At 42.5% G+C, this 17,038-nt stretch overlaps 1 protein-coding gene across 1 annotated transcript in view; it reads left to right on the forward strand.

The window, feature by feature from the left end:
* Positions 1-17,038, forward strand: part of XPO4 (exportin 4) — a 71,001-nt gene that overhangs the window by 362 nt on the left and 53,601 nt on the right. Inside the window, exon 2 of the mRNA XM_035115093.2 lies at positions 16,023-16,128. Coding sequence (XP_034970984.1) covers positions 16,023-16,128 — 106 coding nt within the window. The remainder of the gene's footprint in view (positions 1-16,022; positions 16,129-17,038) is intronic.

Below are 17,038 nucleotides of genomic sequence, written 5' to 3' on the forward strand. Positions count from 1 at the left end.
CTATGGGAGCAAGTCCCATGGACCCCACTCCCCGAGGGGGGACTAGCTTCCGAGCAAACGGGCGTAGGATGGGGCTGCTAGTGCCTCTCGGCTTTGGGGCCCCTTCTCCCTCCACAACCCTTTCGCTTCCTTTATGATTGCTTCGGGTTCCTGCTCCTTTCTGCACCATCATAGCCTCTGCTTCCCAAATCCTCTCCATTTCACTCCTGTACCCACGTGCTCAGATCCTTAATCTCGGCTGCTCCACCACTCTTTGCTCTGCTCCTTTTTCATTTTAGAAACATTTTTTCCCCGCTGCGCATCTGCTACAATCAGTATAAAATGACATTTCCCTTCCTTTTTTTTTGCCAACTAGTGAATGTTCCCATTCCCCCCCCCCCCCCCGCGCGCCTCTGTCTCTGCAAGCCCAACCTTCATGTGTCTGGGTTACATAAATCTTAAGATGCTTGTTTCATTTGCTTGTTCTCAACAGTCAAGGCACCTGGAAAATCTGGGCTTGAATAGCAAAACCTTTCCACCTATTAGTATTGTCGATGCAAAGAGAAAACTGTTATTTCAATCAGTGTTTAAAAGCTTTGTGTGAAACAAGGCAGTCAAAGTCACTTTGTCAGTCGGTTCTTAGCATTGAAGCTATCAATGCCCCCATCTCCACCCAAGTACACTTGTTTACTCCTGTAGAATTTTGATGGTTTGGCCTTTGTGGGATTGTGACCATTAATTTTTTTAAAAAATAAATTGTGTGGAAAGTGCTTTGCAGTGTAACTTGTTGCATTTCTGCACATACACGCAAAACACTTGCAACCAGCTTGTATTTCATAGGTTCCTGGTAGCCATAGGTGTCCAGGAATGCCATAGGTGCGTGTGAGTTGACTGAATAACCCACTTGGTTTCTGTGTCTGACTCTGAAGAAGCCAGAGCTGCATAGAAATGCAAAGGGCTAGCAGAAAAGTGCCGGTTCTCTCCTTCCAGGAGCATAGTTAGATCCTTAAAAGGACTTATACCCATGACACATTGGTGTATGCTAATTTATTTGTTTAGATGAAATCTTAGGCAAACTTTGAGGGGGGGGGGAGAGAAACTACTTTGTCAGAATTTTCTTAAAGTTGATGTTTAAAAACAGGAGGAAGGAACAGGAGGTATGGGGTCCAATGCAAATGGTCCACACAACCTGTGCTTTAACATCTCCGCCACGTCTGTGCCAGTCTGCTTTATATAAGTTTTTTTAAAAAACCCCAACAACAACAACAGTCAGGCCTTTAAGTAGGTTTCCATGTAGGCCTTTAAGGATGAGGCTTGTCCTCATGAGCAGCCATGAAAATGCAGGCCTTATAGCAGGCTGCTAAAATTTGTTTTGCGGGCTAGTAACTTTTCTGTGGTTTTTGACAGAGCAATAAAATACTAGAGCAGGGGTGTCAAACTCAAATTCATCGGGGGCCGCATCAGCAGTTTGGTCACCCTCAAAGGGCCGGTTGTGACTGTAGGACTATGTGTCCACTCTTTATTATCATAAATTATTGTCACTGCATTCTATTATTACTGTTTTTTGTAATAATGTAAGCTCATTCCCGCCCCCACGCGGATCACATTCCTGCGTCATGGCGCGTGTGTGGGAGGGGATGTAAACGAGGGAAATTTGAACAAAAGGTGGGGATCCACGGCTTCCGGGGGGGGGGGCTCAACTAAACCTTCGGCAGGAAGGAGAAAGCCACTGCTGGGATTAAAAACCTGCAGATGGAAAGAGGGCTTCCCTCTCCCGCCCTGCGCACACCCAAACCCCGCTAGGCAGGATGCCACACGCTGCAACCCACCCCATGCTTTGGAGAGGGGCAGGAACATGCGGTGCAACGCCAACTCCCTGCTTTGCTTTTGCATCCTCCTTCCTCAGTGCCAGAGTCCCTTCCCCTCGCGCTGAAGGAGGGCAGCGGATTTCCTGAGGAGGAAGGCGGCGGCAGCCCCAACGGACGTGCATCTTCGCCTCAGAGCTGCTCTCCCCCCCCCACGCTGTTGTCATCTTCGCCGCCGCCTCTCCCTACCGGGACTGCAGGCAGAGAAGGCTTGAAAACCTCCCCCCCCAAAAAAAAATTCCCCTCCAGCCTACTCAAACCGCGAGGCAACTCCATCTGGAGCCCTACATCACGAGGGGCTGAGAGGAGGCAGCGGCAGAGCGGGAAGAGCAGGAACCCGTGCCGTCGTCGCCACCTCCCTCCCGGCTGCCCCCCGGGGAGCAGCTCCGCCGGAACTGAGAAGCCAAAGGGCGGCTCGGGGGTGGGGGGCAGAGCAAAAGCCAGGCACCCTCCCGAGTGTCTATGAGGAGAAAACGGGGGAAGAGGGAAGAGAAACCCGGCTCCATCAAGAGAGCGGCTGTTGCGTTTCACCTACTTCCCCCTCAGGCTCACTCCGCGTCCCTTTCGCCCGCTCGCTCGCCCACCTCCCGGATGCAGCCGAGGAGAGGAAGGGAAGCGGCAGGCGGCGGCTCCCCAGTGCCGCCTCACTCGCTCTCGGAGACAACAGCAAAGCCCACCCAAAAAAAATCCAGCGCTGCTCCGTCCCGGCACCAACTTTGCCGGCGGCGCCAGTAGGGCTTTCCTACCTCCTCGGTGGGCTTCCTCCTCCTCCTCCTGCATCTCACTTCCCCGTCTGGCCGCTGTGCCACCGCCTCCCTCAGCCTCATTCGAAATTGAAATTCCCTGGCCAAGGCCGTCAGCGCGGCTCCAGCGCCCCGGCCTCCGCCTGCAGCCCCGCCCCCAGTTTTGACCCTCGGCCAATCGCAGGCTCCAGAACTACTGTCAGCGGCTAATGGCGGCGTCTACGCGGGCCACATGACGAGGTCTGGCGGGCCGGATTAGGCCCCCGGGCCTTGTGTTTGACACCCGTGTACTAGAGAAATAGATAAATCTGTCAGCTAAAAGTATCCTCCAACCAAAGAACTATACCATAAATAATATTGCCAAAATGTCAAAAAGTTATTGCTTATTGTCCCAAAATACAAGAAGGTGAGTCATTGGTATTCCACTATACAAGTGGGAAACTGATGCTCTGAATTGCCAATTAATATTTGCTCATACTCTTCTACATGATGTAAGCATAAGTTTAACATGCAAGCATCACACAATCTGCCGTAGCAAGCAGTAGATATGGATATACATTAATGTGGCGCTGTGGTTAAACCACTGAGCCTAGGGCTTGCTGATCAGAAGGTTGGCGGTTCGAATCCCTGTGACGGGGTGAGCTCCCGTTGCTTGGTCCCAGCTCCTGCCAACCTAGCAGTTCGAAAGCACGTACAAGTGCAAGTAGATAAATAGGAACCGCTACAGCGGGAAGGTAAACGGCGTTTCCATGTGCTGCTCTGGTTCCAGAAGCGGCTTTGTCATGCTGGCCACATGACCTGGAAGCTATACGCCGGCTCCCTCGGCCAATAATGCGAGATGAGCGCGCAACCCCAGAGTCGGTCACGACTGGACCTAATGGTCAGGGGTCCCTTTACCTTTACCTTTATAGCATGGATGAAAACCTTACCTAGTACAAAATAAGACACCGTCTTATATTTATTTTTCCTCAAAATAACACACTATGGCTTATTTTCAGGGGATGTCTTATTTTTTCCCCCTCCTCCTCCTCCTGCCGCGGCCGGCATTACTGCTGCGCCTATCACTATGTCTTATTTTTGGGGTATGGCTTATATTCCTTGAATGCTTAAAAATCCTGCTATGGCTTATTTTATGACTACGTCTTAAAATAGGGGAAACAGGGTGTGTGTGTGTTTTGTGTCCTGTTCTTTCTTTAAACAGGCTGGTATGTCTGTGGTTATCTTTCCTGCTCCTCATTACAACCCTTTGAGGTAGATTAGCTTCCCATTGGATCTAAGGCAGGCATCCCCAAACTGCAGCCCTCCAGATGTTTTGGCCTACAACTCCCATGATCCTTAGCTAACAAGACCAGTGGTCGGGGAAGATGGGAATTGTAGTCCAAAACATCTGGAGGGCCGGAGTTTGGGGGTGCCTGGTCTAAGGTGTAGAATGTGGATATATGCTTTAATTTGATTTTAGTTTATAGTTGACTTTATATTTTGAACGATTTAAAGAGTTTTATGGTTTTTACTGATAGTTTTATTGTTTTATTCTTTTTGTTAAAAAACCTCAAAGCAGTTTGCAAACAAGCAGCATGTAAATTTTATGAAATGTTTTAAAGCAAAAAAATAAGATCACCTAGCAAGCTTGTTGTACAAGAGGAAATTTCAACCCAGGTGTCTCTGGTTTAACCCACTGCACTGGTGAACATGTGGTGATATGTAGAAAATCTGTGCTTGAAGAAAGTATTGGATTGCTTTATTGTTAATATTTCAGCTTCATTTGTTGTAGACTTGCTAATGGTAATTTTTTTCTTTGAACTATTTAAATATCTGATAGTACCCGTGATTTTTAATGGGTGGGTTAGCAATTATTGGAAGAGAGAAGGCAGCTTGTGGAGGGCGACTTCTGTATAGTTGGAAACAATGAAGCACTAGAGGCAAACTGGGTTTCACTTCCAATTGAGGCATGTCTCAAATGTAAACACAATTCTCTTGGTGCATATCTTTCACTTAAAAGGTCGGTAGTTTGTGTACTTTCTTGTCATAGAGAACAGTCTTTATGGCTAGGCTGTTTCTACTCTGCAGGTTTAAAATCTGTGGATACCTTTCCTGGGATTTACTATAGATAAGGAAATCTGAGTGAAAAGTCTGGGTTATTATCTTTTGCCAAGAGTTAATAGTACACAGGATAAATTATTTAGCACAGACTTTGGTTTAGGAGTGATTTATGCCTGCTTATATGGGAATGCACTCTATATTTCACTACTGAGCACACATTTATTTCTCTGTGCAAGACATGCATTTGAACAATATACTGTATTGGTTCATTTTTTTTTCTTCCAGCAGCACATTAGAGAGCAACTAAGTTTGTCATTGGTATGAGCAACTTAGTTGGTCTCTAAGGTGCTGCTGGAAGAAATTCTTTTATTTTGTTTCGACTATGTCAGACCAACACGGCTACCTACCTGTATTGGTTCATGTTTTACTGGAAATGTGCATAGATATTAAAAGCATTATGATATTGTAAAGACTTCCCAAACTCTAAACTGAAATAGAACATCAGATTTGAATGTCTTGAACAAAGCAGGAAAATGGAGGAACTTTTGCACTAAATAAGCTACGCTCTGAATCCCTCTGAGGAGCTGTGGAAGAAATCTGCTTAATAATTGAGACTCAGAGATATCTGCAGAGGACTGTAGATTCTGTGTTGGGTGAATGAGTATAAAGTGAGCTATGAATTAATTTGTACCCCTTTGCCAGTGCCATTAAGAGTGTGACCCAACAAGCCCAGAGTACTTCAAGAGGAGGCAAGACAGAAATTTTCATTGTGTGCATCTATTCATATCAGCAGAACACACCAGGTGTGCTCTGTTTATGCACATGCTCCCAATCTCTTACAAATGCAGATCACAACAAAGTTGTACAGACAAAAGCCTTGCCTGATGGGAAAGTACTATTTTTAAAGCAAACAGTCTCCTTGATTGTGGGATGTGTATGTGGGAGGTTACTTTTATGATAGCTATGCCTAGTTTTCTAATTCAGACTACAACATTACAGAATTGAAGGCTAAAATAATTTACAAAACTTTGGTAGCAAAACATTAGAAAAGGAGTGTTTTAATATATACCTTGGCATTCTTCCCATGCCTTTTATTTGAGTTAATAGTAACTTTCTTTGATGCCAAAGTGCATCCCTTGCTTGCAGTTCAGAAGTTCACGAGTTTCCCATTGCTTGCTCTTGATGAGCAAATTTCCCTGATTTTGTGGTACCTTCTCCATAGCTGACAAAAGGAAAGTTGTACATATGGGTCCATTCTTCTTTATGCTTCATTTCTACATTTGTTAACAAGGGAACAGGTTTTTAATGAAACAACAAAGTACAGTTTTGCATTTCGGGGGGTTGGACTAGGTGACACTTAGAGTCCTGCAAACATTACAATTCTATTATTTTAAAAGTGTTCTTTCTTTCTTTCTTTCTTTCTTTCTTTCTTTCTTTCTTTCTTTCTTTCTTTCTTTCTTTCTTTTTATGGTAATATCATTCCAGAAAGTCTGCGTGATTTATTGTATTTTTAATATTTTGGTGGAAGCAGCCCAGAGTGGCTGGGGAAACCCAGCCAGATGGGCGGGGTATAAATATATTATTTATTGATTTATTGATTTAATATGATTGAAAATGACTACAGTATTTTACATGTATCAAAAAATTTCCATAATTGCTTCTGTAAAAGTATTTGTTGTTAAGGGTTGGATATGTGTCTTACACTTCAGTTATTTGCAAGTCAGTTTGGAAGCAAAGCTAACCAATAATGGTGGAATTTACTTGCAATTAACCCCTTCTTCGGGACACGGGTGGCGCTGTGGGTTAAACCACAGAGCCTAGGGCTTGCCAATCAGAAGGTTGGCGGTTCGAATCCCCGCGACGGGGTAAGCTCCCGTTGCTCGGTTCTAGCTCCTGCCAACCTAGCTGTTCGAAAGCACGTCAAAGTGCAAGCCGATAAATAGGTACCGCTACAGCGGGAAGGTAAACAGCGTTTCCGTGTGCTGCTCTGGTTTGCCAGAAGCAGCTTTGTCATGCTGGCCACATGACCTGGAAGCTATACGCCGGCTCCCTCGGCCAATAACGCGAGATGAGCGCCGCAACCCCAGAGTCGGTCACGACTGGACCTAATGGTCAGGGGTCCCTTTACCTTTACCTAACCTTCTTCCCCATATAGACATTTTATGTGGTCAAATATGGGAAGGAGCTTAATCTCGCAGGACCAGTGAGAGCACATGAGATTTTCCAGTTCAGTTGTTTGCTTTTTCCTGCTGTGATAGTGTTGAAAGAGATGGGAGGGGCACAATAGCCTGAGGCCCATTCTTGATTTCTCTGTGGACACAATTCTTAGGGGGCATATTGCCCAACCTGGGGAATAAATGTCTTTAGAATTTCAACCTTTGCCAGTAGTTCCTTGAGGTTGTGAAAATCACACACCAGAGATTTTTTTTTTTTGAGTTTTGAAAAATCTCCCTCTCTTTCAATATGCAGAAACACAGCATTCAGAGTACAACAGTAAAAGTGCGCTGCAAAAGCTGCTGAAAGCTTCTTAACGAAACATGTCTGTCTCTTGAAGGCCTCAAAACAAATAATAATAATAATAATAATAATAATAAATTCCTTCCAGTAGCACCTTAGAGACCAACTAAGTTTGTCATTGGTATGAGCTTTCGTGTGCTTGCACACTTCTTCAGATACATTGAAACAGACATCACCAGACTCTAAGCTCATACCAATGACAAACTTAGTTGGTCTCTAAGGTGCTACTGGAAGGAATTTATTATTATTATTATTTGTTTCGACTACATCAGACCAACACGACTACCTACCTGTAACTCTTAAAGACCTAACAGTTTAACTACTAAAGTTTCCTAGTATTTGCTTGGGCAGATTTTTTTTGCCAAGTTATTAGGCCCTCCCTGCTATGGTGAATGAAGGCTTTTAAGTTTTTCTGTTGTCTATGATGATCAGCTCAAATTGAAAAGGTGTGAAGATAGAGGAAGCCAGGCACTCTGTAGACAGGAGAATTCTTGTTCAGTTACCTATGCTAATTGATGCCCGATATTTCAGCTTAAAAACAAGGCTAGGAGAGTATAGGGTGGAGCTTGTACCTTTTCTCTTTGATGAGGTTTATATAAGCAGAATGGTAAAAGTTCTGTATAAGGTTATCTGCATTTCTATGAAATCTAAATTTCATCTGGCTGAAGAAGAGCCTTTGTTAAACAAATGCCCATTATGTTTCTCAAAGTTGAACCTATGCATGTTTACGCAGAAGCAGGCACCACTGAGTTCTGCGGATCTTATTCCCAGGTAAATTTACAAAGGATTGCGCTCTTAGAATCACAGTATTGTGTTAACAGCAACAGTTGGACGACAGGTAGTATTTTGTACCTGGAATATAGCAGATTTCTCACATCTGTCTACACAGACACCCCTTTTGAATGGAGACCTTAATTCAGTGTTTGAACTTTCGGTAAGTAAGCTTCATATGCCATTAGGTACCATGATACCATGATACCATCATTGGTCAGATCATTTAACATAGATAGAGGGTAATGAAGGAGGAAACGCATTGCAATTTTGAACCAATCTTTATAATTTATAATTTATAATTTATTGGTGTAATCATGGTGGGACTGGGCTTTGCAGCAAAAAATTCAAAACCTAGCCCAGCCATTCATTATAGGCAGAACCCTGCTTCCAATATGAAATGATGCTGGATATTTGAAGGTGTTGGAAGTCCCTGACAGTGGTTTTGTATGTAATCATCATGCAAAATAAAAGCAAGCATGATTTGAGAAAGGTCTGCTGTCCTCAGCTACAACATTCTTTCTTGGATACGTGTCTTTAAAGTGGAGCCTTGGATGCCAATTTACACACTAAAATCAAATTTGCTCACATGCAGTGAGCATACACTGGCTATCTGAAATATTCCTTTAACAGGCATTATTGTTATCTGGCTATCATTCGCCGCTGACATGTTTAGACAGAGGATCTTTAACTTACAGTGCTGGCTTCCTGTTTTCGCCCAGATCCAGCACAAGCCTGCCCTTGCCTTCAAATATCTCCATGGCCTTGCTCTCCTCCTTTGGCTCTCTGTTTTTGTATCTCTATTCATCCCTGTCTGTGACCTTCACTTCCCTCCTTCTCGGGTCGGCTGTTCCAAAGGTATCCTCGTCCCTCAAAAGGCATTACTTCTTCTCCTTTGCCACCCTGTGTGTTTGGAACCACCTCGCAGACCTTCTGCATGATGACTCCATCTCTCTTCAAATCTCTTTGGCTTGGCACAACTCCCTAGTTCTCATGCTAGCTACTGTAGTCCAGCTAAACTTAAATGCACCTGACTGAAGCAACTGCATTCTGCTTCCTTGTTTAGCATGTCTCCATTTGCCTATCCTTCCCTTTTTGTTTCCCTGTTTCAATTTTTTAAAATAAGTTTTTTATTAGTTTTCATGGTACAGAAGATAACTTTTGAGAAAACAATTGTTACAACAGTAAGCAAGACATAACTTGTCCTGAAAAATTGCAGGTTTTATTTTGAATCAAGCCGTGTGTTAAACTTTCAGTGAATGTATTACACTTTACTGTGGTAAAATAAAATATGTGCTTGTAGTGTCTTTCCAAAAGTTTAATACTTAGCATGTATTTTTATTATGATCCCAGGTGGATCAGTTGAATTCAAAACAAATTTCAAACATCAGGAATAAAACTGGCTTTTCGGTGCTGGCAAAGGGGGAAAGCAAGATTGATTAAAACTAGTTTTGCATTTTATAATTGGCATATTGTATGGTTATTATTATAGTTGATTAAAACACTGGTTTGCCACTAAATGGGGCTTGTATGCAACTTAGGAGCATAATCAGGACATTTCCTTTTGTATGATACATGCCCCTTGCACTGGCTAGAGGCAAGTGGAAGGGAGGCTGATAGATTTGTCTATCTCTCCTGTACGTATGCAAGAATACCAAACAAAATTATTTACTTTAAGATTAAGGCCAGGGTCAAAAGAACCATGAAATTCTTTCAGGTTATTTTTTTATTGAACAGCAGCCTCCATGCCACATGTCAAACTGAGGAAAGTTTCAAAAGTACTTGGGTATGATATCCATGTGTTTTGTGTATGTGTGATCTGTTTGATGAAAATATTCAGCTGGGGTAGTAAAAGCCTCTTGTCTGAGCCTGTTACTCTTTAGATTCTTGCCTCTGTGCCCAAACTTTCCACAATTTGCCAGTAGAGTAGACCTTTTTTGACATTTGTGATGCTGGACCTAAAGGGTGTATTTTACCCAGTAACATTTAAAAAACAATATTTTTTTATCAATTTCTATAAATATAAAGAAAAACATAAGAACCAAAACAACTTTCGTTGAGTAAAAGCATCAAATTACTTAGGTATTACTTAACACAGCTACTTCAAGGAAAAACATCCGCCATAAAGTTGCATGTATGATAAGCATCTCTATACCTGTTTACATAACTAATAGATGGAAACCAAGTTACATCAAAGTGATCCCGTTTAGACATGCCTCTTATTAACTTGATATTTTGCATAGAGAGACATACTTTAACTCAGTTGGCTTGACTAGAGGGTAATGGACGAAGTTTTAACACATAATTGACACAGACTTTTATCATGTGTTGGATTTAATTGTTGTCTTCTCTGGCTTCTCCTTTCCCACTGGTGGCTGCTATCTTCTGCCTTGCATGTGACTTAGGTCCTTGTTGATATCTTCGTTGTTAAGTGGATATATTTGTTCTTGTGTATTGGCTGTTGTTATTAGTTGTATTAAGCTAAGTCATGGCTCATGGCTCAGTCAGTAGAGCATGAGACTCTTAAGAGTCATGGGTCCAAGCCCCACACTGGACAAAAGATTCCTGCATTGCAGGGGGTTGGACTAGATGGCTCTTGTGGTCCCTTCCTACTCTACAATTCTGATTCTTTGACTCATAAGTCATACTCAGAGTAGACCAGCTGATATCAGTGGACTTAGTCAAACCCATTGATTTTAGCTGGAGTATGACTTAGTTCATTTACATTAAGTTCATTGTTAAATTTAAACTTACAATTAGGAACACTACTAAAAATCGTCACTTGCCAAATAAGCGCTCAAAGAGTGGGGAACCTGTGACCTTCCAGATGTTGTAGGACTGAAACTCCCATCAACCCTAGCCAACAAAAACCTGCAGGATCACAGGCTTCTCATTCCTGATGCATGAGAACCAAATAACTTACAGCTTCTTCTGAACCATTTAACATGTGTATAGAGGGGTTTACACATTTAACATGTGTACAGAGGATGAGATGGTTGGACAGTGTTCTCGAAGCTATGAACATGAGTCTGACCAAACTGCGGGAGGCAGTGCAAGACAGGAGTGCCTGGTGTGCTCTGGTCCATGGGGTCACGAAGAGTCGGACACGACTAAATGACTCAACAACAATAGAGCAAGTTCACACCTGTGTTTGCAGAACAGGGATGGTATGCCGTTTCAGTCCTTGTAATTTGTGGTCCAGTCTTTCTATCTGTTGAAAACCTCTTATCCCAAATAGAAGTGATGAAGTATAATTTGGTGATGAAGTGAAGAAGTGATGCAAACCAGCTATGACCCCTCCTGGACCCAGAGAGCCTTGCCAAAGTGATGCATTCTCCCATGTCCACAAGAGATAAGACTACTGCATTGCATTATGCATGGGGCTGCCCTTCAAGATTCCTTGGAAACTTAATATGTGAGTGTATGTTTAGTGGCCTGTTGCAGAAGGGCACTGCAGAAAATTCATTTGGTGGCTCTTGCCTGGGACTGTTGCTGATCTTGAGCCACATAGATTCCTTAGGAGGGTTCCTGCATGTGATTATTTTACAAGATTATTTAAACCTGTTCCTCTGATCAGTTTGTGTGGTCGGACAGGGACTCTGACCTTTCAGATGCTACACTGACCATTGACCAGAATCAGAAGAATTTTTATTTGCAGCAGCCATAGCAATAAAATAAAATACAATATACTGAAGATAGAGGCAAAAACTTAACTATACAAAATGTATTCTGGTGGTTCACATCAATAATCAAATAATAGATCTTATTCTAATTGCCCCTGCTAATTTTTTTTGCAGTTTTTGCTGTCACCTGGTTATTTTGATTGGCTAGAAGAGCATTGGTTGAGCGACCTGGCATGGATAGCAGTAGAGGGGTAATAACCTCAAATCTTTTTAAAGAGTGCAAGCCAGAAGCACATGAGGTTCTGATTCATAGAATCATAGAGTTGGAAGAGACCACAAGGGGCATCCAGTCCAACCCCCTGCCAAGCAGGAAACACCATCAAAGCATTCCTGACAGATGGCTGTCAAGCCTACGCTTAAAGACCTCCAAAGAAGGAGACTCCACCACACTCCTTGGCAGCAAATTCCACTATCGAACAGCTCTTACTGTCAGGAAGTTCTTCCTAATGTTTAAGTGGAATCTTCTTTCTTGTAGCTTGAATCCATTGCTCCGTGTCCGCTTCTCTGGAGCAGCAGAAAACAACGTTTCACCCTCTTCTATATGACATCCTTTTATATATTTGAACATGGCTATCATATCACCCCTTAACCTTCTCTTCTCCAGGCTAAACATATCCAGCTCCCTAAGCCGTTCCTCATAAGGCATCATTTCCAGGCCTTTGACCATTTTGGTTGCGCTCCTGGACACATTCCAGCTTGTCAATATCCTTCTTGAACGGTGGTGCCCAGAACTGGACACAGTATTCTTTATCAGTGACTTGGATGATGGGCTTGAGGGCATCCTGAGCAAGTTTGCAGACGACACCAAATAATTAATATCATTATTACAGTATAATAATAAGCGTTTTTCCAACAATTTTTTTTTAAATCGACCCTCAAGTACAGCTGAAGGCAGTATATTTAATCTTGCATAAGGAAAGCGTGCCTGTATTTTGGAAAAGTTAAATTTTGCAAATAGGGTGCTAACATATCAAAATTGTGGCCAAATTATTCTGTCGCTCAATATCATATAGGTAAAGGGACCCCTGACCATTAGGTCCAGTCGTGACCGACTCTGGGGTTGCGGCACTCACCTCGCATTATTGGCCGAGGGAGCCGGCGTATAGCTTCCAGGTCATGTGGCCAGCATGACAAAGCCGTTTCTGGCGAACTAGAGCAGCACAAGGAAACACCGTTTACCTTCCCGCCGGAGCGGTACCTATTTATCTACAGTGGTGCCTCGCTAGACGAATTTAATTCGTTCCACGGGTCTTTTCTTATAACGAAAAATTCGTCTAGCGAATCCCATAGGAATGCATTGAAAAAAAGTTGAAATTTTTTTGCCCATAGGAACGCATTAATTGAATTTCAATGCATTCCTATGGGAAACCGCGATTCGCTAGACGAATTTTTCGTAAAACAAATTCATCTAGCGAGGCAACCTCCACTAGAAACAACCTTTCGTTAAGCGGAAATTTAGTTAAGCAGGGCATTCGTTAAGCGGGGCACCACTGTACTTTCACTTTGACGTGCTTTTGAACTGCTAGGTTGGCATGAGCTGGGACCGAGCAACAGGAGCTCACCCCATTGTGGGGATTTGAACCGCATACCTTCTGATCAGGTTTAACCCACAGCGCCACCCGCATCCCATCAATATCATATAGGTGCTGTTTAATTAAATTGTTCGCTTTACTGAAGCCCAGTGTTAACTGTTGTGGTGATAAACCAGAAAAGTCAAGCTTTTGGTTGACCATTTTAGTCCAAGCATTCTTATGACAATCTTGCGATACTAAGGGTAGTAGACCGGTGGGGTTTAAATTTAGCCGAAGCAAATAATTAAATGTCCTACCTACACCAAATATGTAATTCAGCAGAGGGGAGATTTGCCTCCAAGTGCAATGAGGCTTTTGGAACACAGGATGGAACAGAAAAAAATTGCTTTAGGTACTTAGACTGAACAGCTTCTGTAAATCCAACGTGAGTACCTGTCTATATCTGAGCCCCATTAATAACTCTGCTAGGGGTTGACCATTGACCATGCTGGCTTGGATTTATGGGAGTAGTCAGGGCTTTTTCAGATTGAACTCGCTGGAACTCAGTTCTGCCATCTCTCAGGTGGGCACCATTGCCATGATAAGACTCCTCATATTAGCCAAACAGCCAAGAAGCAATCTCTGGAGGCATGCAGGCTTCCCCATCCCTGTTGTAGAAGATGCCCTTTGGGTTGCATCATCATTATTCTTTAATTGTATGTTGTTTGTAATCCTTCTCATTAATCCTTGCAACATCACAGTCGTGTGTGTCTCTATTGGCAATAGTCTGGCTGTGTAGAGATCTAGGTAAAGTTTTCCTAAGTTCAAAGTGGACTTGTTTTTAAAAAAAATATTGTTCTTATGTCCTGTTATGGCTTCTTTGCCTATTCTTTTCTATATATTGTTTGCTTTCAAATATCCTCCTTTCTGCTTATTGCAGAGTGTTTGTATAAGCCAGGCATCCCCAAACTTCGGCCCTCCAGATGTTTTGGACTACAATTCCCATCATCCCTGACCACTGGTCCTGTTAGCTAGGGATCATGGGAGTTGTAGGCCAAAACATCTGGAGGGCCGCAGTTTGGGGGTGCCTGGTATAGGCTCTCTCCTCATTGACCTGTTTTTTAAGTAAAATTACAGAGCACTTGTTATATTTTGCACCAATAAAAATATACTTGCCTGCTTTTTTTGCCAATGGAGGCATTCTTATTTCCTCATTCAGTCTGCACTCCTAAGAAATATATTCTTTATAATCATGAGCAACCTGGAACTCGGGTAAAAGAATTATTTCTCTGTAGCCAGCGACTCATAACAGTACAATAGCAAAGAATATTTTGTTTGCAAGCAATCAGTGTGGTTTGCAAGCAGTCAGAAGCTCCTGCACCCAATCAGAAGCCATGCTTTGGTTTTCGAATGTTTTGGAAGTCGAATGGACTTCCGGAACAGATTCTGTTCAACTTCCAAGGTACGACTGTATTTAATTTCAGGATCCTCACCCCCCCCCACACACAATTTTTGCCACAGTTTTAAACTGTGTTTTTAAATCGCTGTAAGCAAACGGGGGTCCTTTTGGTGAAGAAATGGAATTATTATTATGAATAAAAAACAACGATTGTTATCAGAATGATTTGTAGAACATCAAAACCTTAAGCTGACCAGACTTTGTTGGGAAGTTGCATTGTGTTGTGTGTTTTCACATGGCATGTGCTGACTTTACAGTAGAGCAGGAGTTTTCCAAAACCCTGGAATGGAAGCTTCAGTCAGGTGACCTGTTATGTACATAGAATTATAAAGTTGGAAGGGACCACAAGGATCATATAGTCCAACCCTCTGCAACGTGGGGATCTTTCACTCAATGTGTCTCATGCTCTACTGTCTGAGCTATCCCTCTACAGTGTGTCTGTGAAGAACACACAAAATTTTAATTCTATCAAATTCAAATTGCACTGCAATAAAATGCAAGAAAGAAAGAAAAGAAGCGATACAAATACAATTAAAAACAATACGGCATTCAATGCAGCACATTACAGTTGCAGCTGCGGGCAGGAAAACAACAACCATCAAGTGGTCCTCCAATTTTCAAGTGGTCTGTTTGGGAGCCACTGCACTAGAGGGCAATATTTTACTACTAAATGCCTTGTTGTTGGCTTCTTGAAAGTTCAGATCTAACGAATCTTCAGTTTGCAACATTGCTGTTCTCCCCCCCCCTTTAAAACGAACGTGCTCTAGGAAATATGATACAGTACTACCATATTCAGGTTCTCCAAGTCGAGGACCAAATATGTCTTCAGTGCAAGAAAAGGTAATAATGGCTGATCAACAAGAATCAGTTTGTAGGTAGCAAGGATACTACCTGGAGCCCTAGCTGGAACCCAGAAGTCTTAGCTGACTCCTTTTAACACCAGTATTTTTGATACTAAATTCTTTTACCAGTATTTGAAGTTCTCTTGGCCATTCAGCTGAGTAAGCTATTTGCTGTGCTCTTGGCAAGAATGAATGAACTGAAGAAGCCGTGTGTTGGCTTTTACTGGGAGTTGTTCTGTTGTGAGCTCATAAAGACTGCTGCTGCTGTATTTCTTGGGATGGATCTGAATCACAGGCTGTCTGTGAATCCGTTTTAGGGAATTTCCGTAATTATATTTGAATGCTGATTAATGTTTTTGCTTGTTGTTTTATAGCCTATCCTGGGATCATGAATGTGAAAAGGTGCTATAAATATATATTTTAAAAATCTGATCATCATAATCTTTTATATTATTATTTTAAAGAAAAACACACTAAAATTGCCTTCAGTTAAGTGTAGTCATCTTTCTGCCCATGAAAATAGGGACTTGTGGTTATTCTTAACATGGGTTTTCACTGGAAACAGAAGGTCCCCCCCCCCCAATATATTAACGCAAACTATTTTCTCTTTAGGCACCACCTTCCATGGTCAATAATGAACAACGTCAGCATGCTGAACACATATTCTTATCATTTAGAAAATCAAAATCGCCATTTGCTGTTTGCAAGCATATTTTAGGTAAGTCCTTAGGTAATGTGTGTACTCAGCTGAATATTCAAAGTGTATCACTAAGACAGATTGATTGGCCCATTACATCACTTGCTTCCTGATGGGTTTTGTGTGTTGGTGTGTTTGAGAAATGCTGCTGTCTGCATGCCAGATTGGACCTGGGGTTTTCACACTGTAGTCCTTTGCACACTTAACCAAGGAGTGAGTTGCCCCAGATATCAGTGGGGCTCCTCAGCCCCTGATTGAAAGGTCAGTATTCACAGAAACGGGGGGAATTGAGTTAGGAACCAGCAAGTCCACTCTTTTTCCAGCTGAAACAAGCAGGACACCAATTTATGTAATTCTCTGTAAATCATTGTCACTACCCTGGCACCCTGTGGTGTCATTTTGTTATGAATTAGTTGCTTCTGGTGGTGATGGTTTTGAGTTTTTAAATATGTTTGTCTTGCTTTTTCCCACCAATGGTGCTCAAAGTAGCCTACAGTAATTGGCAGATATTAAAACAAAATGAAACAAAAATTACATTTTAAAAAATTGCTGTTTAATTAAAAGAGCAGCTTACAAACATAAAAGAGCCAAATTGAACAAAAAACTGAGTTACATGGCACCTAAATTACAGTGATGTACGCACCAAGGAGTTTTCTCTCGGGAAGGTATTTCAAAGACATGGTGCCAGTACAGAAAAGGCTCTGGACAGTGTCCAGCAGAGCCATACACAGAGTTGTTGTTGTTGTTTAATAGTTTAGTCGTGTCCGACTCTTTGTGACCCGATGGACCAGAGCACGCCAGGGTCTACAGAGTAGACCCTGCCTTTTGTCTCTAGTTGGCATCCACCTGGCTTGAAAAAGCAAGGGCACCCAAAAATGATGCTCTAAATCAGGCTTCCTCAACCTCGGCCCTCCAGATGTTTTTGATCCCT

Source organism: Zootoca vivipara, chromosome 4 (assembly GCF_963506605.1).
Source record: "Zootoca vivipara chromosome 4, rZooViv1.1, whole genome shotgun sequence".
NCBI classification, from domain to species: Eukaryota; Metazoa; Chordata; class Lepidosauria; order Squamata; family Lacertidae; genus Zootoca; species Zootoca vivipara.